The sequence below is a fragment of the Salvelinus sp. IW2-2015 genome, linkage group LG26 (assembly GCF_002910315.2).
Source record: "Salvelinus sp. IW2-2015 linkage group LG26, ASM291031v2, whole genome shotgun sequence".
In the NCBI taxonomy this organism is placed as follows: domain Eukaryota; kingdom Metazoa; phylum Chordata; class Actinopteri; order Salmoniformes; family Salmonidae; genus Salvelinus; species Salvelinus sp. IW2-2015.
In genome coordinates, this window is record NC_036866.1 from 47,338,228 (window position 1) to 47,357,218 (window position 18,991).

The 18,991-nt window shown below is 43.3% G+C and overlaps 1 protein-coding gene across 1 annotated transcript in view; it reads left to right on the plus strand.

The window, feature by feature from the left end:
• Positions 1-18,991, plus strand: part of LOC111952931 (cyclin-dependent kinase 17) — a 50,998-nt gene that overhangs the window by 19,828 nt on the left and 12,179 nt on the right. The window contains exons 2-4 of the mRNA XM_023971957.2: positions 10,553-10,701; positions 14,302-14,478; positions 14,788-14,921. Of these exons, the coding sequence (XP_023827725.1) occupies positions 10,553-10,701; positions 14,302-14,478; positions 14,788-14,921 (460 nt within the window). The remainder of the gene's footprint in view (positions 1-10,552; positions 10,702-14,301; positions 14,479-14,787; positions 14,922-18,991) is intronic.

An 18,991-nucleotide genomic window follows, 5' to 3' on the forward strand; every position in this document is an offset into this window, starting at 1 on the left:
AAACGTTTGACCCAAGTTAAACAATTTAAAGGCAGTGCTACCAAATACTAATTGAGTGTATGTAAAATTCTGACCCACTGGGAATGTGATGAAAGAAATATAAGCTGAAAGAAATAATTATCTCTACTATTATTCTGACATTTCACATACTTAAAATAAAGTGGTGATCCTACCTGACCTAAGACAGTGAATTTTTACTAGGATTAAATGTCAGGAATTGTGAAAAACATTAGTCCGCATAGCTGGTCATATTAGGATGCTTTGGTGTAATTACTTGCTATTAAGCCTAAGTACTTAGTAATAACATAATAATACAACGACAAAGTCTGTGTGCTTTGTTTATTAGTGGAATCTGGAATCCCCTTCTCAGAGTGACTCCTCAGGTTCCGTGTAGTAATGGAGCAGAATGTAGAACCTAGAACCGCGCCGGCTACACAGCGCTGGTATTGTGTAGCCGATTGTGGTGACAACCAGAGAGGAGATATATTATCTAGCTACTGTGTAAGTAACAGTATGAACACATGTATTGATCTTATACAATGTAGGCTTACTTCATCAGGGGTGAATGTAATGGAAAATGAATGTAGAAACTAGAACCATGCCCGACTTGGGTTGGGCGATGTCTGGATATGACATCGTCCCGTTGTCCTGTTCAAACAGCGTTGATATACGATGGTATCGTGAACATTTTTTTATTTGGGGGGATGCGGTTTTGTGCGGAGATGTCAATTGGCGGGAGAACACAGTATAAAGGATGTCTTTACATATCTTGGACCTGCCTGTCCAAAGACAGCTATGGTGGTTACAGACAGTGTTGTCATGGCCATGGCTATTGCTGGAGCTGTGTCTCTCTGGGGGGGGGGGGGAATATTCATGCCCATGATTTTGGAATGAGATGTTCGAGGAGCATGTGTCAACATACTTTTGGTCATGCAGTGTATGTACTAGCTTATATGGAGCAAGTCATTTCTATGTAAAAGGACCCATGAGCACTAAGTTAAGTTTATAGGAGCATATCAAATTTGGTGTCAAATGAGAGCTAAGAGTCTATATGTTTGGGAAATTAAATCATTGATACATTTTTCAACCATTTTCCAACCTAAAAATGTGGAATTAACAAAGGCTTTGATTTCTGGTCACACAGATGGAAAAGGGTTGTTAAAAAAAACATATCCTAGAAAACGTATTAAGGTATTATAAATGCATCAAAATACCATCATGTTGAACATTTCTATTTAGTTTTGCAGATAAGGAGAGTTCACAGAAGTAAGAAGTTAAGGTTGACCTACCAATTAGTTACGGTTTTTATTCATAACAATTTTGTTTATTGTACCATGTGCTTTGCATAGAACACCAACAACGCAACTGACCACTGGGACTAGATTCGGGAAGAACAGTAATGAGATTAGCATAGAAAGATTAGACTAGAGACCGAGATATAAAGTTTAGAGATAGTGCTAATGCCGGGCATGTTTATTTTATAATAAAACAAATTGTAGTTCTCAACAACAAAATAAAATTCACAATAATAGTATTTCACAGTAAATAAGCTCAGTGTTCACATAATCTATGGATCTATTTCAATACCTCAGGTAAAATCAGTTCTACCTTCTATAGTATCAATTATCACCAGTAAAGTTCAATTCGGAAAACAAAATGACATTCGAATACAGATTCAATATTTCACAGTTGGGGGTGATCAGTCCCAACAAACACAGTAAAGCTGTGGAGAATAGTGTATTTAAGTGTCCTTCAAGAAAAGGCCCTCTTGAAGAGATTTTATAATAAAAATAAAAAAAGTTTACATTTTTTGTTGTTTAGCAGACACTCTTATCCAGAGCAATTGCCTTGCTCAAGATAACGTTGACAGACACGTTGACAGATTTTTCACATAGTTGGCTTGGGGATTCGAACCAGCGACCTTTTGGTTACTGGCCCAATGCTCGTAACTGCTAGGCTACCTGCCAACCCATGTCTTCAGATGTCTTCTTTCTTCTGAAAATCTTGATCTCTCGCTCGCCTTCCAAGAAGACTCAAACTCCATMWATAACCTGCCCTGGATGTTGAATAAGCAGGCCAAAACTTATCCAATAGCGAAAGGTAAGAACATAAAAATTGCACATTTGTTGTACACCATTGTCTATTTTTTTTATAGGAGACATCTGAAATATTAAACTTATACATTAGAGTGCATTTGGTTTTCAGACCCCTTCCCTTTTTCCACATTTTGTTACGTTACAGCCKTATTCTGAAATTGATTAAATATTTATTTTTCCTCATCAATCTACATACAATACCCCATAATGACAAAGTAAAAACAGGGTTTTAGACATTTTTGCAAATGTATAAAAAAAAMTGTATTCAGACCCTTTGTTATGAGACTCGAAATTGAGCTCAGCTGCATCCTGTTTCCATTGATCATCCCTGAGATTTCCGACAACTTGATTGGAGTCCACCTGTGATAAATTTCAATTGATTGGACCTGATTTGGAAAGGCACACACCTGCCTATATAAGGTAAAAGGCACATGACAGTCGCTTGGAGTTTGCCAAAAGGCACCTAAAGACTCTCAGACCATGAGAAACAAGATTATTTGGTCTGATAAAACCAAGATTGAATTCTTTGATCTGAATGCCAAGTGTCACGTCTAGAGGAAACCTGGCACCATCCCTACGGTGAAGCATGGTGGTGGCAGCATCATGCTGTGGAGATGTTTTTCAGAGGCAGGGACTGGGAGATTAGTCAGGATCGAGGGAAAGATGAGCGGCCAAAGTACAGACAGATCCTTGATGAAAACCTGCTCCAGAGTGCTCATAACTTCCGATTAGGGCGACGGATCACCTTCCACCAGGACAATGACCCTAAGSACACAGCCAAGACAACGCAGGAGTGGCTTCGGGACAAGTCTCTGATTGTTCTTGAGTGGCCAAGYCAGAGCCYGGACTTGAACCGTCCCCACAGTGACTGTACGTACATACCCCAACTAGAAGCCATGGATTACAGGCAACATTCGCAGTTAAAGGGTAGAACCGCCGCTTTCAAGGTGCGGGACTCTAACCCGGAAGCTTATAAGAAATCCTGCTATGCCCTGCGACGAACTTCAAACAGGCAAAGCGTCAATACAGGGCTAAGATTGAATCATACTACACCGGCTCTGACGCTCGTCTTATGTGGCAGGGYTTGCAAACTATTACAGACTACAAAGGGAAGCACAGCCGCGAGCTGCCCAGTGACACGAGCCTACCAGACGAGCTAAATCACTTCTATGCTCACTTCGAGGCAAGCAACACTGAAACATGCATGAGAGCATCAGCTGTTCCGGACGACTGTGTGATCACACTCTCTGTAGCCGACGTGAGTAAGACCTTTGAACAGGTCAACATTCACAAGGCTGCGGGGCCAGACGGATTACCAGGACGTGTGCTCCGTGTATGTGCTGACCAACTGGCAGGTGTCTTCACTGACATTTTCAACATGTCCCTGATTGAGTCTGTAATACAAACATGTTTCAAGCAGACAACCATAGTCCCTGTGCCCAAGAACACTAAGGTATCCTGCCTAAATGACTACAGACCCGTAGCACTCACGTCTGTAGCCATGAAATGCTTTGAAATGCTGGTCATGGCTCACATCAACACATCAACACCATCATCCCAGAAACCCTAGACCCACTCCAATTTGCATACCGCCCAAACAGATCTACAGATGATGCAATCTCTATTGCACTCCACACTGCCCTTTCCCACCTGCAACACATCTGCCACGCTGATCCTCAACACTGGAGCCCCCCAGGGGTGCGTGCTCAGTCCCCTCCTGTACTCCCTGTTCACCCACGACTGCACGACTAGGCACRACTCCAACACCATCATTAAGTTTGCAAACGACACAACAGTGGTAGGCCTGATCAACRATGAGACAGCCTATAGGGAGGAGGTCAGAGACCTGGCYGGGTGGTGCCAGAATAACAGCCTATCCCTCAACGTAACCAAGACTAAGGAGATGGTTGTGGACTACAGGAAAAGGAKRACCGAGCACGCCTCCATTCTCATTGACGGGGCTGTAGTGGAGCAGGTTGAGAGTTTCAAGTTCCTTGGTGTCCACATCACCAACAAACTATCATGGTCCAAACACACCAAGACAGTTGTGGAGAGGGCATGACAAAGCCTATTCCCCCTCAGGAAACTAAAAAGATTTGGCATGGGTCCTCAGATCCTCAAAAGGTTCTACAGCTGCAACATCGAGAGCATCCTGACTGGTTGCATCACTGCCTGGTGCGGCAATTGCTCGGCCTCCGACTGCAAGGCACTACAGAGGGCAGTGCRTATGGCCCAGTACATCACTGGGGCTAAGCTGCCTGCCATCCAGGACCTCTACACCAGGCAGTGTCAGAGGAAGGCCCTAAAAATTGTCAAAGACCCCAGTCACCCCAGTCATAGACTGTTCTCTCTACTACCGCATGGCAACTCTCTGTTTATCATATATGCATGGTCACTTTAACTATACATTCATGTACGCACTACCTCAATTGGCCTTACCAACCAGTGCCCTCGCACGTTGGCTAACCGGGCTATCTGCATTGTGTCCCACCACCCACCAACCCCTCTTTTACGCTACTGCTACTCTCTGTTCATCATATATGCATTGTCACTTTAACCATATCTACATGTACATACTATCAGCCCAACTAACTGGTGCCTGTATGCAGCCTCGCTACTGTTATTTTTCACTGTCTTTTTACTGTTGTTTTTATTTCTTTACTTACCTATTGTTCACATAATACCTTTTTTGCACTGTTGGTTAGAGCCTGTAAGTAAGCATTTCACTGTGAGGTCTACACCTGTTGTATTCGGCGCACRTTGAAAGAGATTTGCGTCAGTTCAAATCTGGTATCAGGACAAAATGTGATTCAGAGTCACCGAATATACTTTAAGTATTTTAATTAAACTCAAGCGATAAATGGTAAATGCAATTTTCGTATATACGGGTTCACTGTGTCACYGTGCAGGGTAAAACAGAGAACTCTGGAATGTGCTCATACAACAGTTTTTATACTATGACAGCTTTAGTTCCAACCCGTCCGTTGGCCTATCACAGTAGAGGCTGAGCGCGGTTTAAACTTTGCTCAGCCTATGCTGGCACTCGGACTGGTCCCAGTCCCTTGGTGCTCACATCTGTCCACATCTGGTCGTTGCGTAGATTAGATCTGTCTTGTGTCTCCCCCCGATTCTACACTCAAACAGTTCCTTATTTGGTATTGTCCAGTGTCCTACCCTCCCTGGTTGGSCTAGAGATATGCACCCCTCCCCTCTCCAGATTGACCACAGCTTGTATAGCCTGTCACTATGTTGATCAGTCTTTACACACCTACACACACACACACATCTGTATTGTTTGTGTGTGTGTGTAACAAAACAATATTCATCTTCAAACAATATGGTTGCGGGCTATAGTGCATAAACATAAATCCTAACAACGTGACAAATAAACTTTGATTTGAAATGCATCTGTAGTGTTACAATATTGTTCACATGGAAAAAGTATGTTTACTTCTACAAAAAATGTGCTTAGCAATTAGCATAAATGGCACAATTTATATTCACTAACATATAGAAAAGTTAGCATTGGCCTGCTAACGCAGCGCTAATACAGTGGCTTCATTCATGAAAAATAAAACTCACCAAGTAAATGGTCCATCAACCCATTCAACCGCTTCTGAAGACGATGCGATGAACGGACCATCAATTGTCAGTGTTTCTCTGAAGATATGTCTAGGTTTTATTTCTAACTTTAGCTCAGTTTTCTGACTTCCCAACCAGGAGAAAGTTTGTCATAAAAATGCCGCTTCCTCTAGAAGGCTTGCTCGAGATTGCAACGATTGAACTGTCGAAGGCGGGACCTAAAGAATTTGTGCACTTTTGATTGGCTGATTTTCTAGTTGGTCGTTTCACTCACATTTCACGTGGTTTTAACCCATTTGTTGACCTGGGTTACATTATGAATTATTAAGTGATTAAAACRCGTCGCTCTGCCACCACATCGGTAACAGAGTTACCAAAAAAATCAGCAACAGAATGACTTCAATTGAGTTGGCCACATCGAGAAGTCATAGTAGTCACAAACCACTGTTGCAGTAGAGCACAGCACAGTACAGTAGAGAACAGAAAAGTAGTGTATAGTTCAGTAACGTAGAGTACACATGAGTAAAGTACAATATAATACTATACTGGACTTTTCTGTACTGAACTGTACTTTTCTGTACTGTATTCTACTGTATGGAAATATACTCTTTTCTTCTTTGTAGTCTACTGTACTGAACTATACTATACTTTTCTCTACTGTACTCTACTGTATTGTATTGTGATGTCCAAACTTGTGAAACATAGACATCTATGATTGGTACAGATTTGTTCTGGTCTGGACCAACCAAATGTGGTCTTGTTTAGGGTGGAGCTCATTAGAATAATAACCAGTGTGTAGAATAATACCCCAGTATGCAAAAGAGGATATTAGATTTTTCTACCTTTGTGTACCTATTCAGGATGCATCACCATGAAGAGACGGACATTCATAATTATGCATTTCTGTATTGTACAGATCAGGGACCCATGATGTCATTCTGTTACCGGGTGTTAATCCACTTCACTTACTGTAGTTMAATAACCAAAATAGATTTTTTTTCAACTCAAAGGGTCATRTCATAGCTGACACACCATTCTTTCTGCAGACATCTTTTAGTCTTAACTCGGAGTAGATATGTAAGTGTTTTTGGAAGATGTGGTCATGTAAAAAAAAACGTAGGGAGATTTTACTGTCATTCCGTTACTAAACTTTGCATCTGCACTGTTCGTCAAGTTAATGTTTTAGTAAAATGTCCGGTGGAAATTGTTAAAAGTAGACTTCTGMATATAGGTGTATGGTTTGTTAAACTTTGCAGTCAATGGTTTTGGCTTGKCATACATTTTMAAGTGAGTCTCCGCGTCACTCTGTTACCTTGGAATTGGCCCGGCATGCACTATATGTGGCGATGCTGTTATGTTTGAGATGCAAGATACATTTCCTGAAAGGGACACAGTGAAATAATAGTTGTGTGCCTGGTGGCAAGTTTACGTACCACATATTTGTCGCATAAGGCCTGGTCTTATTGAGCTGCTTTAACCTACTTCTACTCTCTGCTTTACATCCTCTTCTTCCTCCTCTCCCTCCTTTACCCTGCTTTTCTTAGTCTTTCCCCTAACCCCTCCTATCCCCACTGTCCATGCCAGACAAACTGCAAAAACTTTTGCATACAGCTGGAACTATCAGTTTGTCCATCTGGGGTAATCATGGTTAACTATGTGTGTGACCACAGACTGTAGGGTGTGTGTGTGTGTGTGTGTGTGTGTGTGTGTGTGTGTGTGTGTGTGTACCGTAAGCCAGGTGGTTTGATAAAAAGAGACAGAGAGACAGAATATCATCCTAGTCTCCTGCAGGGACTTTACATTTAGACATTGGGTAAAGAATGTTGCCACGGCAACAAATCCGAATTAGTGCTTGAATGGGTCTAATTCTTTGGCCTTAACCCAGTGGATCTGGAGCCCAGTTCTCTGCACGGCCTACTTACTCATGGGAGCAGGGATCACATCCAACTCTCCAGGGCTCCAGACTAGTTCACAGAGCCAAGCCATGGAAAGGGGACAGAATGGGATGGGGGGACGCGAACAAGGACGGGATGAATTAGAAACTGCCATCAAAACTCTAGTCAAATTCATTAATTTACTCTGGTGAAATTCTTTAATTCATCCAGCCATTTATTCTTCCATCCATCCATCCATCCATCCATCCATCCATCCATCCATCCATCCATCCATCCATCCATCCATCCATCCATCCATCCATCCATCCATCCATCCATCCATCCATCCATCCATCCATCCATCCATCCATCCATCCATCCATCCATCCATCCATCCATGGAACACAGTGTGCGCCGAGGCTGAGCTGTACCCTCAACTGTGAGAAATGAGAAGAAGCCTATGAGCTGTTCTGTTGGCAGTGATGACTCCAGAGTCCAACTGACTCCCTCATCTCATGGCCTTGTGTTATGACCGGAGGAGCTGGCTGTAACATTCTGGAAGAGCTGTCAGAGCTAAATCATGGAGCAATAGAATGCGAAAGAAGGGCAGGAATCGTCACCGACTATCCCTGATCAGCGAATGAATGGGGAGCTATGTGTCAGACAGTGAATAGATGGTAGCTTAATTTAGTAGCTCTGCTCTTTCCTTCAAAACAACATTTTTTTCCCCCCTGGCTTACTCCGTGTTGTATTTGACATCTCTCTCCAGCTCCTGAGTGATGTTTGGGAAGACAAAGGCTTGTAATGGAGAGTGTTAGTCAGACAGACAGACCTTCAGGGCCTAACTCATGTGGCTTCATGTCTCTTATTACTCATCCCCAGTACAGACAGACAAACAGACACATGTCCATATCTGTAAAAGTGTAGTAGTGTTGTACTCCCCCTCACTAAGGTCAGATAGCATTGGCAGGGAGGGAGATATCTGAATCGGCAGGATGTCTGTCTGTCTGTCTGTCTGTCTGTCTGTCTGTCTGTCTGGTGTTCTCTTCTCTCTCTCTTCTCTCTCTCTCTGTCGCTCTCTTCTCTCTCTCGCCTCTCTCTCTCTCGCTCTCTCTCTTGCTGTCTCTGTCTGTCTCTGTCTGTCTGTCTGTCTGTCTGTCTGTCTGTCTGTCTGTCTGTCTGTCTGTCTGTCTGTCTCTCTCTCTCTCTCACACAGACAGACAGACAGACAGACAGACAGACAGACAGACAGACAGACAGACAGACAGACAGACAGACAGACAGACAGACAGACAGACAGACAGACAGAATGGTGATGCAATGTGACTTGAACTGGATGCAGCCTATACTAGTTCTGTTCTCCATTCTCTCATAAATCCCCTGCTTTACCATCTGCTAACACAGTTCATGGACTGTGCCATCACTCCATCCATCTCTTCAAATACATCACGTTTTTCCAGTGTGGGAAATTCATTAGCCTAAATGACTAATGTCAAAATGATGTATTTTTCCCTGAATGTTGATAGGTCATTTCTTGTTCGCTCCAGTTCACATTAATTCCATCCCCTATGAATAAAACATGTATCTCTCCCAATATAATAATAATCATGTTTTTCCACTGTTGAAAATAAGTTACCAGGACTGTTAAACACTGAGTGTACAAAACACTAGGAACACCTTCCTAATATTGAGTTGCACCCCCTTTTGCCCTCAGAACAGCCCCAATTCGCCAGGGCATGGACTCTACAAGGTGTCAATAGCGTTCCACACGGATGCTGGCCCATGTTGACTCCAATGCTTGCCACAGATGTCAAGTTGGATGGATGGCCTTTGGTGCGTTGCAGTTCTTGACACACTCAAACTGGTGCGCCAAGCACCTACTACCATACCCCCGTTGCAAAGGCACTTAACAGATTTTTCTTTCCCATTCACCCTCTGAACGGCACGCATACACAAACCATGTCTCAAATGTCTCAAGGCTTAAAAATACTTCTTTAACCTGACTCCTCCCCTTCATCGACACTGATTGAAGTGGATTTAACAGGTGACATCAATAAGGGATCATAGCTTTCACCTGGATTCAGTCTATGTCATGGAAAGAGCAGGTGTTCCTCGTTTTTTTTTGTACACTCAGTGTATAACTGGTCTAAATGATGTGTGTATGTTTTGGTTCGTCTTCACACTAGATTAGTTCCGTCCCGGAGCTACATGAATGATTATCTTTCCCAATACAATGTTTTTCCAGTGTGGGAAATTCATTAGGCTCTATATTACTGACTCATAAATTAGGCCTGTTTCCTCGAGTGTTGATGGGCTCTTGTGTTCGCTCCAGTCAGTAGCTATAAATCTTGTATCATGCAATGTCTTCTTTTTGTCTTCATTTAAGTATAGATGTGGGATTACTAGGATATTTATCTTGAGGCAGTTTGATGGTTATTATTTTTATAATGAACTCATTTTACTATAGATATGGAGTTAGTATGTATAGCTTGACGTGTGTTTGATGGCTATATTCTCGGTGAAATCTTTAAAAGCAATATTTATTAGGGGACCTGCCCAAGAACATGCCGGGGCCTGCTCAGAGAGTGCTTTTCAAAAGAAGCACACCTTTTGACACGCACCCTTGTATTACAAGATACACTATTTGTCAAGCTTTCTCAAGCACAAGTAGTACTGGCAGTTATTGTCAAAGAAAGACCCACTGTTTACCCTCTGGTTCGCTTTTTGAAGGCCTTATATCATATTCCAGGGTTGACCAAGAAGAACTCCCAGCCATATGTATTCTAATACTTTATCGGCCCTCTTTTTCTTTGAGAGTGTGTCCTCCGTAGCTTTTCTTCCCTGCCTCTCTGTGTCCGACGTCTCTCTCTGCGTTAACATTCCAGTCAACAAAATAAACTGTGGGACCATTTAACAGTAACGGTGTGTGGGGTATCTTTTTCTCCCCAGGCCTGGTGTGTGTGTGTGTAACTGACTGTCCCCTCTTCTCTCCATCCCCAGGCCTCCCCTTCCCGAGAGCTCCATGGAGAAGATGAAGCGGTTTAGAAGGAGGCTGTCCCAGACTCTGAGAGGGAGTCAGACCATCGATGAGTCTCTGTCTGAACTGGCGGAACAGATTACTATAGAGGAGAACGGCACCAAAGACAGCGGTGAGGGTGTGTGTGTGTGTGTGTGTGTGTGTGTGTGTGTGGGGGGGGGGGGAATTGCGTGAGGGAGAGAGTGTATGTGTGAATGGGTGGTTATGTGGATGTAATGTACAGTGCATTTGGAAAGTATTCAGACGCCTTCACTTTTTCCACATTTTGTTATGTTACAGCCTTATTCTAAAATGTATGAAATCGTTTTTTCTCCTTATCAATCAATCAAATGTATTTTTATAAAGCCCTTCTTACATCAGCTGATATCTCAAAGTGCTGTACAGAAACCCAGCCTAAAACCCCAAACAGCAAGCAATGCAGGTGTAGAAGCACGGTGGCTAGGAAAAACTCCCTAGAAAGGCCAGAACCTAGGAAGAAACCTAGAGAGGAACCAGGCTATGAGGGGTGGCCAGTCCTCTTCTGGCTGTGCCTACACACAATACCCCATAACGACAAAGCAAAAACAGGTTTTTAGACATTTTTGCAAATATTCAGACATTTTCTCGCACCTTTGGCAGTGATTACAGCCGTGAGTCTTCTTGGGTATGACACTATAAGCTTGGCACACCTGTATTTGGGGAGTTTCTCCCATTTCTTCTCTGCACATCCTCTATAGCTCTTTCAGGTTGGATGGGGAGCAGGTTTTCATCAAGTATTTTGCTCTGTTCATCTTTCCCTTCATCCTGACTAGTCTCCCAGTCCTTGTCGCTGAAAAACATTGCTACAGTATGATACTGCCACCACCATGCTTCACTGTAGGGATGGTATTGACCAGGTGATGAGCGGTGCCTGGTTTCCTCCAGACGTGATGCTTGGCATTCAGGCCAAAGACTTCAATCTTGGTTTCATCAGACCAGAGAATCTTGTTTCTCATGGTCTGAGAGTTCTTTAGGTGCCGTTTGGTAAACTCCAAGTGGCCTTCATGTGCTATTTACTGAGGAGTGGCTTCCGTCTGTACCATCGAGGCCTGATTTGGTCGAGTGCTGCAGCGATGCTTGTCCTCCTGGAAGGTTCTCCCATCTCCACAGAGGATCTCTGGAGCTCTGTCAGAGTGGCTATCGGGTTCTTGGTCACCTCCCTGACCAAGGCCCTTCTCCCCCGATTGCTCAGTTTGGCCCGGCGGCCAGCTCTAGGAAGAGTGTTGATGGTTCCAATCTTGTTCCATTTAAGAATGATGGAGGCCACCGTGATCTTGGGGACCTTCAATGCTGCAGAAATGTTTTGGTACCCTTCCCCAGATCTGTGCTTTGACACAATCCTGTCTCGGAGCTCTACTGATAATTCCTTTGACCTCATGGCTTGGTTTCTGCTCTGACATGCACTGTCAACTAAAGGACCTTTATATAGACAGGTGTGTGCCTTTCCAAATCATGTGCAATCAATCCATTTTGAGTCTCATAGCAAATGAGTTATTAAATAAGTTATTTCAGTTTTCTTTGTCTAAAAACCTGCTTTTGCGTTGTCATTATGGGGTATTGTGTGTAGAGGGATGAGATAAACATGAATAATAGTAATTCATTTTAGAATAAGGCTGTGACGTAACAATGTGGGAAAAGTGAAGGGGTCTGAATACTTTGCGAATGTACTGTAAGTCAATGAATAAGACTATGTCTGGCTGTGTGTCGTTTCACTGCACACAGCAGATTCTTTTTCTCTTTAACATCCGGAAGAGAGTCCAGTGAAGGTTGTAGCCGGYGAGGCGTCAAAACAAAGATACGGTGACATAGCTGGTTAGTTATCTCTAAGCCTGGGATGGTCTAGCGCCTGGTGTTGACGGTGGCTGCCATGACGTTGCTATGGTGCCGCCTGTTCAGGGTCTGGAACATTCTAGACTTTCCATGACATTGCCATAGCGACTTGGGAGGACTGTGAAAGCAGCTGGGCATCCTCCTCTTCCATTTTATCTCGTTATTCCTCTCCTGGCTTTCTTAAGGTTTTCCCCAGATCCCCTCTCCTTAAATTCTTCGACAGCTTCAGCTCCCCTCTCCTTTTCCCTGGCTCCGCTTTCCTTTTGTCCTACCAGAGTATGTTGTTTTGTGTGTGTTCACTTTTTGTGTGTGTGATTGTGTTTGCCCATGAGCATGGTGTACGCACCTGTGTATTCTGTGCGGAGAGGGATTGCGTTGGGCAGTCTGCAGTGTGTGGGGACAGTACAAGTCTCAGAGAGAGAGAGGAGACAGAATGGAGTGGCCAGATGAGATCAGATGAACCCACCATGGTGTCATCCATTGGGATGAATCCTAATATCTTAGCCTTGATCTGATTGTGTAACACAACAACATAACAGCAGCACACAGCAGTAGTAGTGGGATAAGAGATTTAATGTGTGCGCCTGTGTGTGCGCGTGCGTGTGTTATCTAGTAGCTCTGGGAGGGAGTTTGTTTGTGGTCATCAGTTGTGTTGATGGACATTGTTTGTTTCCTCTCTAATGTAATGTTCTTCCTCGATCTTTGATCTTTAATTGTTATTGGCCTATATGACCAGGACTATAGATATCACCTGAGATTGAAGTCATATTTACAGTTTTAGTTCTAAGGTATGAATTGCCACAATGATGTTTGTTCTTCAAATGATGTATTTTATCGGCTGGGCTACTATGTTCGCTTAGGGTAATTTTGTAATTTGAGTGAACTATCCCTTTAATAGTTTTGTCAATCAATCACTGTGGGTGGGATTGTCAGGTGTGGGGGCAGAATGTGTGTGAGTCACAGAGTTGGTACAGTTTCAGACCTGTCAATCAATCTCTGTGGGTGGGACTTTGAGGAAAGGCGGTGTATTAGTAATCTAGCAAGAAACACATTTGTCTAGTCTACTCTTTCAGTTGAGTTTATTGTGTCTAAAACCTAAGCAAAAAGATTGTGTGTTCTGTCAAGTCAACATGGATTCCCTGTTGAGAAACAATATACACTGAACAAAAAATATAAACACAACATGTAAAGTGTTGGTCCCATGTTTCATGAGCTGAAATTTAAAGATCACAGAAACATTTTGGGCACAAATTTGTTTACATCGCTGTTAGGGAGCATTTCTCCTTTGCCAAAACAATCAATCCCCCTGACAGGTCAAATCAAATGCTATTGGTCACATACACATGGTTAATGCGAGTGTAGCGAAATGCTTGTGCTTCTAGTTCCGGCAGTGCAGTAATATCTAACAAGTCATCTTAACAAATTCACGACGACTACCTTATTCACACAATGTAAGGAGATGGAATAAGAATATGTACATACAAATATATGTACACAGATGCGCGATGGCCGTGCGGCATAGGCAAGATGCAATGGATGGTATAAAGTATAGTAAATACATATGAGAGTAATGTAGGATATGTAAACATTATTAAAGTGGCATTATTTCAAGTGACTAGTGAGTGGAGTCTGTATGTTGAGCAGCAGCCTCTCTATGTTAGTGATGGCTGTTTAACATTCTGATGGCCTTAAGATAGAAGCTGTTTTTTCAGTCTGACCATATGACCTGACTAAAACAAGGTGTAGCCTCCTGACCCTACCTACAGTATGATAGCTGGTGCCCAAAGCCAAGGTGTCTGTGTAGTATGTACTGGACTGAACTGAACTGGTTGTCACATAGTTCTCTCTCTCCCTCCCTTCACAGAGCCCATGGTGAGGAACGGTCATGGTCGCCCCCCCTCAGCCCACAGTGTTAACTCCTTCCTGCACCAGTACACTGGTCCCTTTAAGAAGCCCCCGCTACGGAGACCTCAGAGTGTCATAGGAGGAGGAGGGGGGCTAGGGTCTCTCATGGCCATGCCCCGCAACGGCAGCCGCCTCGGTGAGACACACACACACATGGGCATGGACACACAAACACACACAGTGTCACTTGAGTCAGGAGAGAGGGCAGGACAGTGGAAACTAATCAGGGAGTGGCTGCTATAGTCCCCAGCAGCAGCAGCTGTGGATGACATCAAGTTGAGTCGATGGAAAGAATAACCTCACTCATACATTTATGGGCCCCCTGGTCTTATCAAACACTGATTGTACAGTTATCCAGGACATTTTTGAAATGTTGACTTCATGTAAAAAAAAATCTCGGTCTCTCTGTCTCTGTCCCGCCTCCCCTTCTCTCCCCCTCTCTCAGACATTGTCCATGAGAACATGAAGATGAGTTCTGATGGAGAGAGCGACCAGGCGTCAGGGACGAGCTCAGACGAGGTGCAGTCTCCCACAGGGGTGTGTCTAAGGAACAGGGGCAACCGGCGCATTTCCGCAGAGGTGAGTCTGACACCCCCTTCATCCCTCTATCGCTACATCCCTCCATCACTGCTTCACCAACTCATACGGAGGAAAGGAAGTGCTGTTTGGGAGCGATTCATACACTCTTGGAGGACAGGTTTTTAATCATTTCAAATGTTTTTAACAGTAGCATTTTTTTGTTAGGGTTTGTTTTATCTATCATTAGGATGAAACCATTTTTTGCTGAACGATTTTGTTCAACACTTTTTTWAATGAAATATCCTTGTAATGTTCTAAGATTCACTAAAATGTTGTGCTCAACATCTGTAACAACCACCACAGAACATTCCCCAAACGTTCTCCTTAGCTTACCAGGTAATGTAATAAATCAAATCAAATCAAATTGTATTTGTCACATACACATGATTAGCAGATGTTAATGCGAGTGTAGCAAAATGCTTGTACTTCTAGTTCCGACCATGYAGTAATATCTAACAAGTAATCTAACCTAACCCTTTCACAACAATTACCTTATACACACAAGTGTAAAGGAATGAATAAGAATATGTACATAAAAATATATAAATGAGTGATGGCCGAACGGCATAGGCACTGTCTCTTATACACATCTAGATGTGTATAAGAGACAGGAATGAATAAGAATATGTACATAAAAATATATAAATGAGTGATGGCCGAACGGCATAGGCACGATGCAGTAGATGGTATAGAGTCTGTCTCTTATACACATCTAGATGTGTATAAGAGACAGCTTAGACGTTGTTTTTCAGTCTCTCGGTCCCTGCTTTAATGCACCTGTACTGACCTCGCCTTTTGGATGATAGCGGGGTGAACAGGCAGTGGCTCGGGTGGTTGTTGTCCTTGATGATCTTTTTGGCCTTCCTGTGACATCGGGTGGTGTAGGTGTCCTGGAGGGCAGGTAGTTTGCCCCTGGTGATGCGTTGTGCAGACCTCACTACCCTCTGGAGAGCCTTACGRTTGTGGGCGGAGCRGTTGCCGTACCAGGCGGTGATACAGCCCGACAGGATGCTCTCGATTGTGCATCTGTAAAAGTTTGTGAGTGTTTTTGGTGACAAGCCGAATTTCTTCAGCCTCCTGAGGTTGAAGAGGCGCTGCTGCGCCTTCTTCACCACGCTGTCTGTGTGGGTGGACCATTTCAGTTTGGAAATAATAACACAATGTACCGGGAATGTTGTCCCAGCAAACCAAAAATTTGTTCTGTGAAAGTTCTCAGAACATTTGTTAGGCTGCATCAAATGGTCTCATWACACAAAAACTGTCCAGTCATGCTGATGATTATACAATGTTTGTATACCTTTAAAAGAACAAATGAAATGWGTTCTAGGAACGTTCTTGCAACGTCAGGTGAATGTTTTAATACAAACATTTTATTATCATCAGCACGACTGGACAGTTTTTGTATTATGAGAACATTTGCCGTGACCTAACGAAAGTTCTGGGAACTTTTACAAAACCAATTATGGTTTGCTGGGACACCACACGTATGTCCTCATCAAACTATCCAGATGTTCTCACCTCAGCTTAACACGGGGTGGTTTCAAGTCTTCCTTTTGCATATGGATGAAAAACATTAGACTATAAAGTGCGTATGCTGAGGGATATCCGCGAGGAAAAGAGACTGGTGATTTTCCAGCCAAGTACATAGCAACAAGACCTGCCTTGGGAACGAACAAAAAACTGAAGAGAAAAATCAATGGGCATTCACACAACATCAAAAGCCTCTGTTGATTATTCTCGTGACGTCAACACATGATGTATTGGCTTTCATACTGTAGCATATTGACAGAGAGCACATCTATTCTCTATTGATGTACTGTATGCATGCAAAGAGGTTTGAGCCAGGACTAGACATTGGGTAATCAAGTCTTCCCATCCCTGCTCAATTTGGCACTCCTCATGAACAGCTACAGCGGTATACACATTAAATAATGCAAAAACACAGTAAAAGTGCAATATGTGCCATGTTAAAAAGCTAACGTTTCAGTTCCTTGATCAGAACATATGAAAGCTGCTGGTTCAATATTCCTAGTTCTTCAATATTCCCAGTTAAGAAGTTTTAGGTTGTAGTTATTATAGGAATTATGACGCGTCGACTATTTCTCTCTATACCATTTGTATTTCATATACCTTTGACTATTGGATGTTCTAATAGGCACATTAGYATTGCCAGCCTAATCTCAGGAGTTGATAGGCTTGAAGTCATAAACARCGCTGTGATTCAAGCACTGCTAAGAGCTGCTCGCAAACGCAGTAAAGTTTGAATGAATGCTTACGAGCCTGCTGCTGCCGTCAGACTGCTCTATCAAATATCAAATCATAGACTTAATTATAATAAAATAAACACAAAAATACGAGCCTTTGGTCATTAATATGGTAAAATCCGGAAACKATMATTTCGAAAACAAAACGTTTATTCTTTCAGTGAAATACGGAACCGTTCCGTATTTTATCAAACGGGTGGCAACCCTAAGTCTAAATATTGCTTTTACATTGCACAACCTTCAATGTTATGTCATAATTATGTAARATTCTGGCAAATTAGTTCGCAACGAGCCAGGCGGCCCAAAATGTTGCATATACCCTGACTCTGCGTGCAATGAACGCAAGAGAAGGGACACAATTTCCCTAGTTAATATTGCCTGCTAACATGGATTTCTTTCAACTAAATATGCAGGTTTAAAAAAATATATATACTTCTGTGTATTGATTTTAAGAAAGGCATTGATGTTTATGGTTAGGTACATTCGTGCAACKATTGTGCTTTTTTCGCGAATGCACTTTTGTTAAAACATCACCCATTTGGCGAAGTAGGCTGTGATTCGATGATAAATATACAGGCACCGCATTGATTATATGCAACGCAGGACAAGCTAGTTAAACTAGTAATATCATCAACCATGTGTAGTTAACGAGTGATTATGTGAAGATTTATTGKTTTTTATAAGATACGTTTAATGCTAGCTAGCAACTTACCTTGGCTCATTGCTGCACTCGCGTAACAGGTGGTCAGTCTGCCTCGCAGTTTACTCGTGGAATGCAATGTAATCGGCCGATTAGCCAATGAAAATTTGAAATCGGCCCTAATTAATCGGATGAGCTAAACACCTTCTTCGCCTGCTTCGAGGAAAACAACATCCGTGGCCAACGTGAGTAAGTCATTTAAGTGTGTTTTTAAGTGTGCAAGACTTCCGGCCCAGACGGCATTCCAAGCCGCGTCCTCAGAGCATGTGCAGACCAGCTGGCTGGAGTGTTTACGGACATATTCAATTTCTCCATATCCCAGTCTGTTGTCCCCACTAGCTTCAAGATGTCCACCATTGTTCATATACCCAGAAAAGAGAAAGTAACTGAACTAAATGACTATCGCACCGTAGCACTCACCTTAACTAGAGGTTGGTGTAGTACCATATCACCTCCACCTTACCCGACACCCTAGACCCACTACCAATTCGCATATTGCCTCAACAGATCCATGGACAACGCAATCGACATTGCACTGCACCCTTCCCTATCCCACCTGGATAAGAGAAAATACCTATGAATGCTGTTCATCGACTACAGCTCAGCCTTCAACACAGTAGTGCCCTCCAAGCTCATCAATAAGATCAGGGCCCTGGGTCTGAACCCCGCCCTGTGCAACTGGGTCCTGGACTTCCTGACGGGCCGACCCCAAGTGGTGWAGGTAGGCAACAACACCTCTGCCACRCTGATCCTCAACACGGTGGCCCCAGGGGTGTGCATGCTCAGCCCCCTCCTRTACTCCCTGTTCGTGGCCAAGCACGTCTCCAACTCGATCATCATGTTTGCTGATGACAGAGGCCTGATTGGTGGTAGGCCTGATTACCAACAACGATGAGACCGCCTACATGGAGGAGGTGAGAACCCTGGCGGGGTGGTGCCAGGAAAATAACCTCTCCCTCAACACAACAAAGGTGCTGATCGTGGACTACAGAAGACCGCAGAGAGAGCACGCCCYCATTCACATGGACGGGGCCGCAGTGGAGAGGGTCAAAAGCTTCAAGTTGCTTGGCGTGCACATCAGTGACAACCTGAAATGGTCCCTTCAC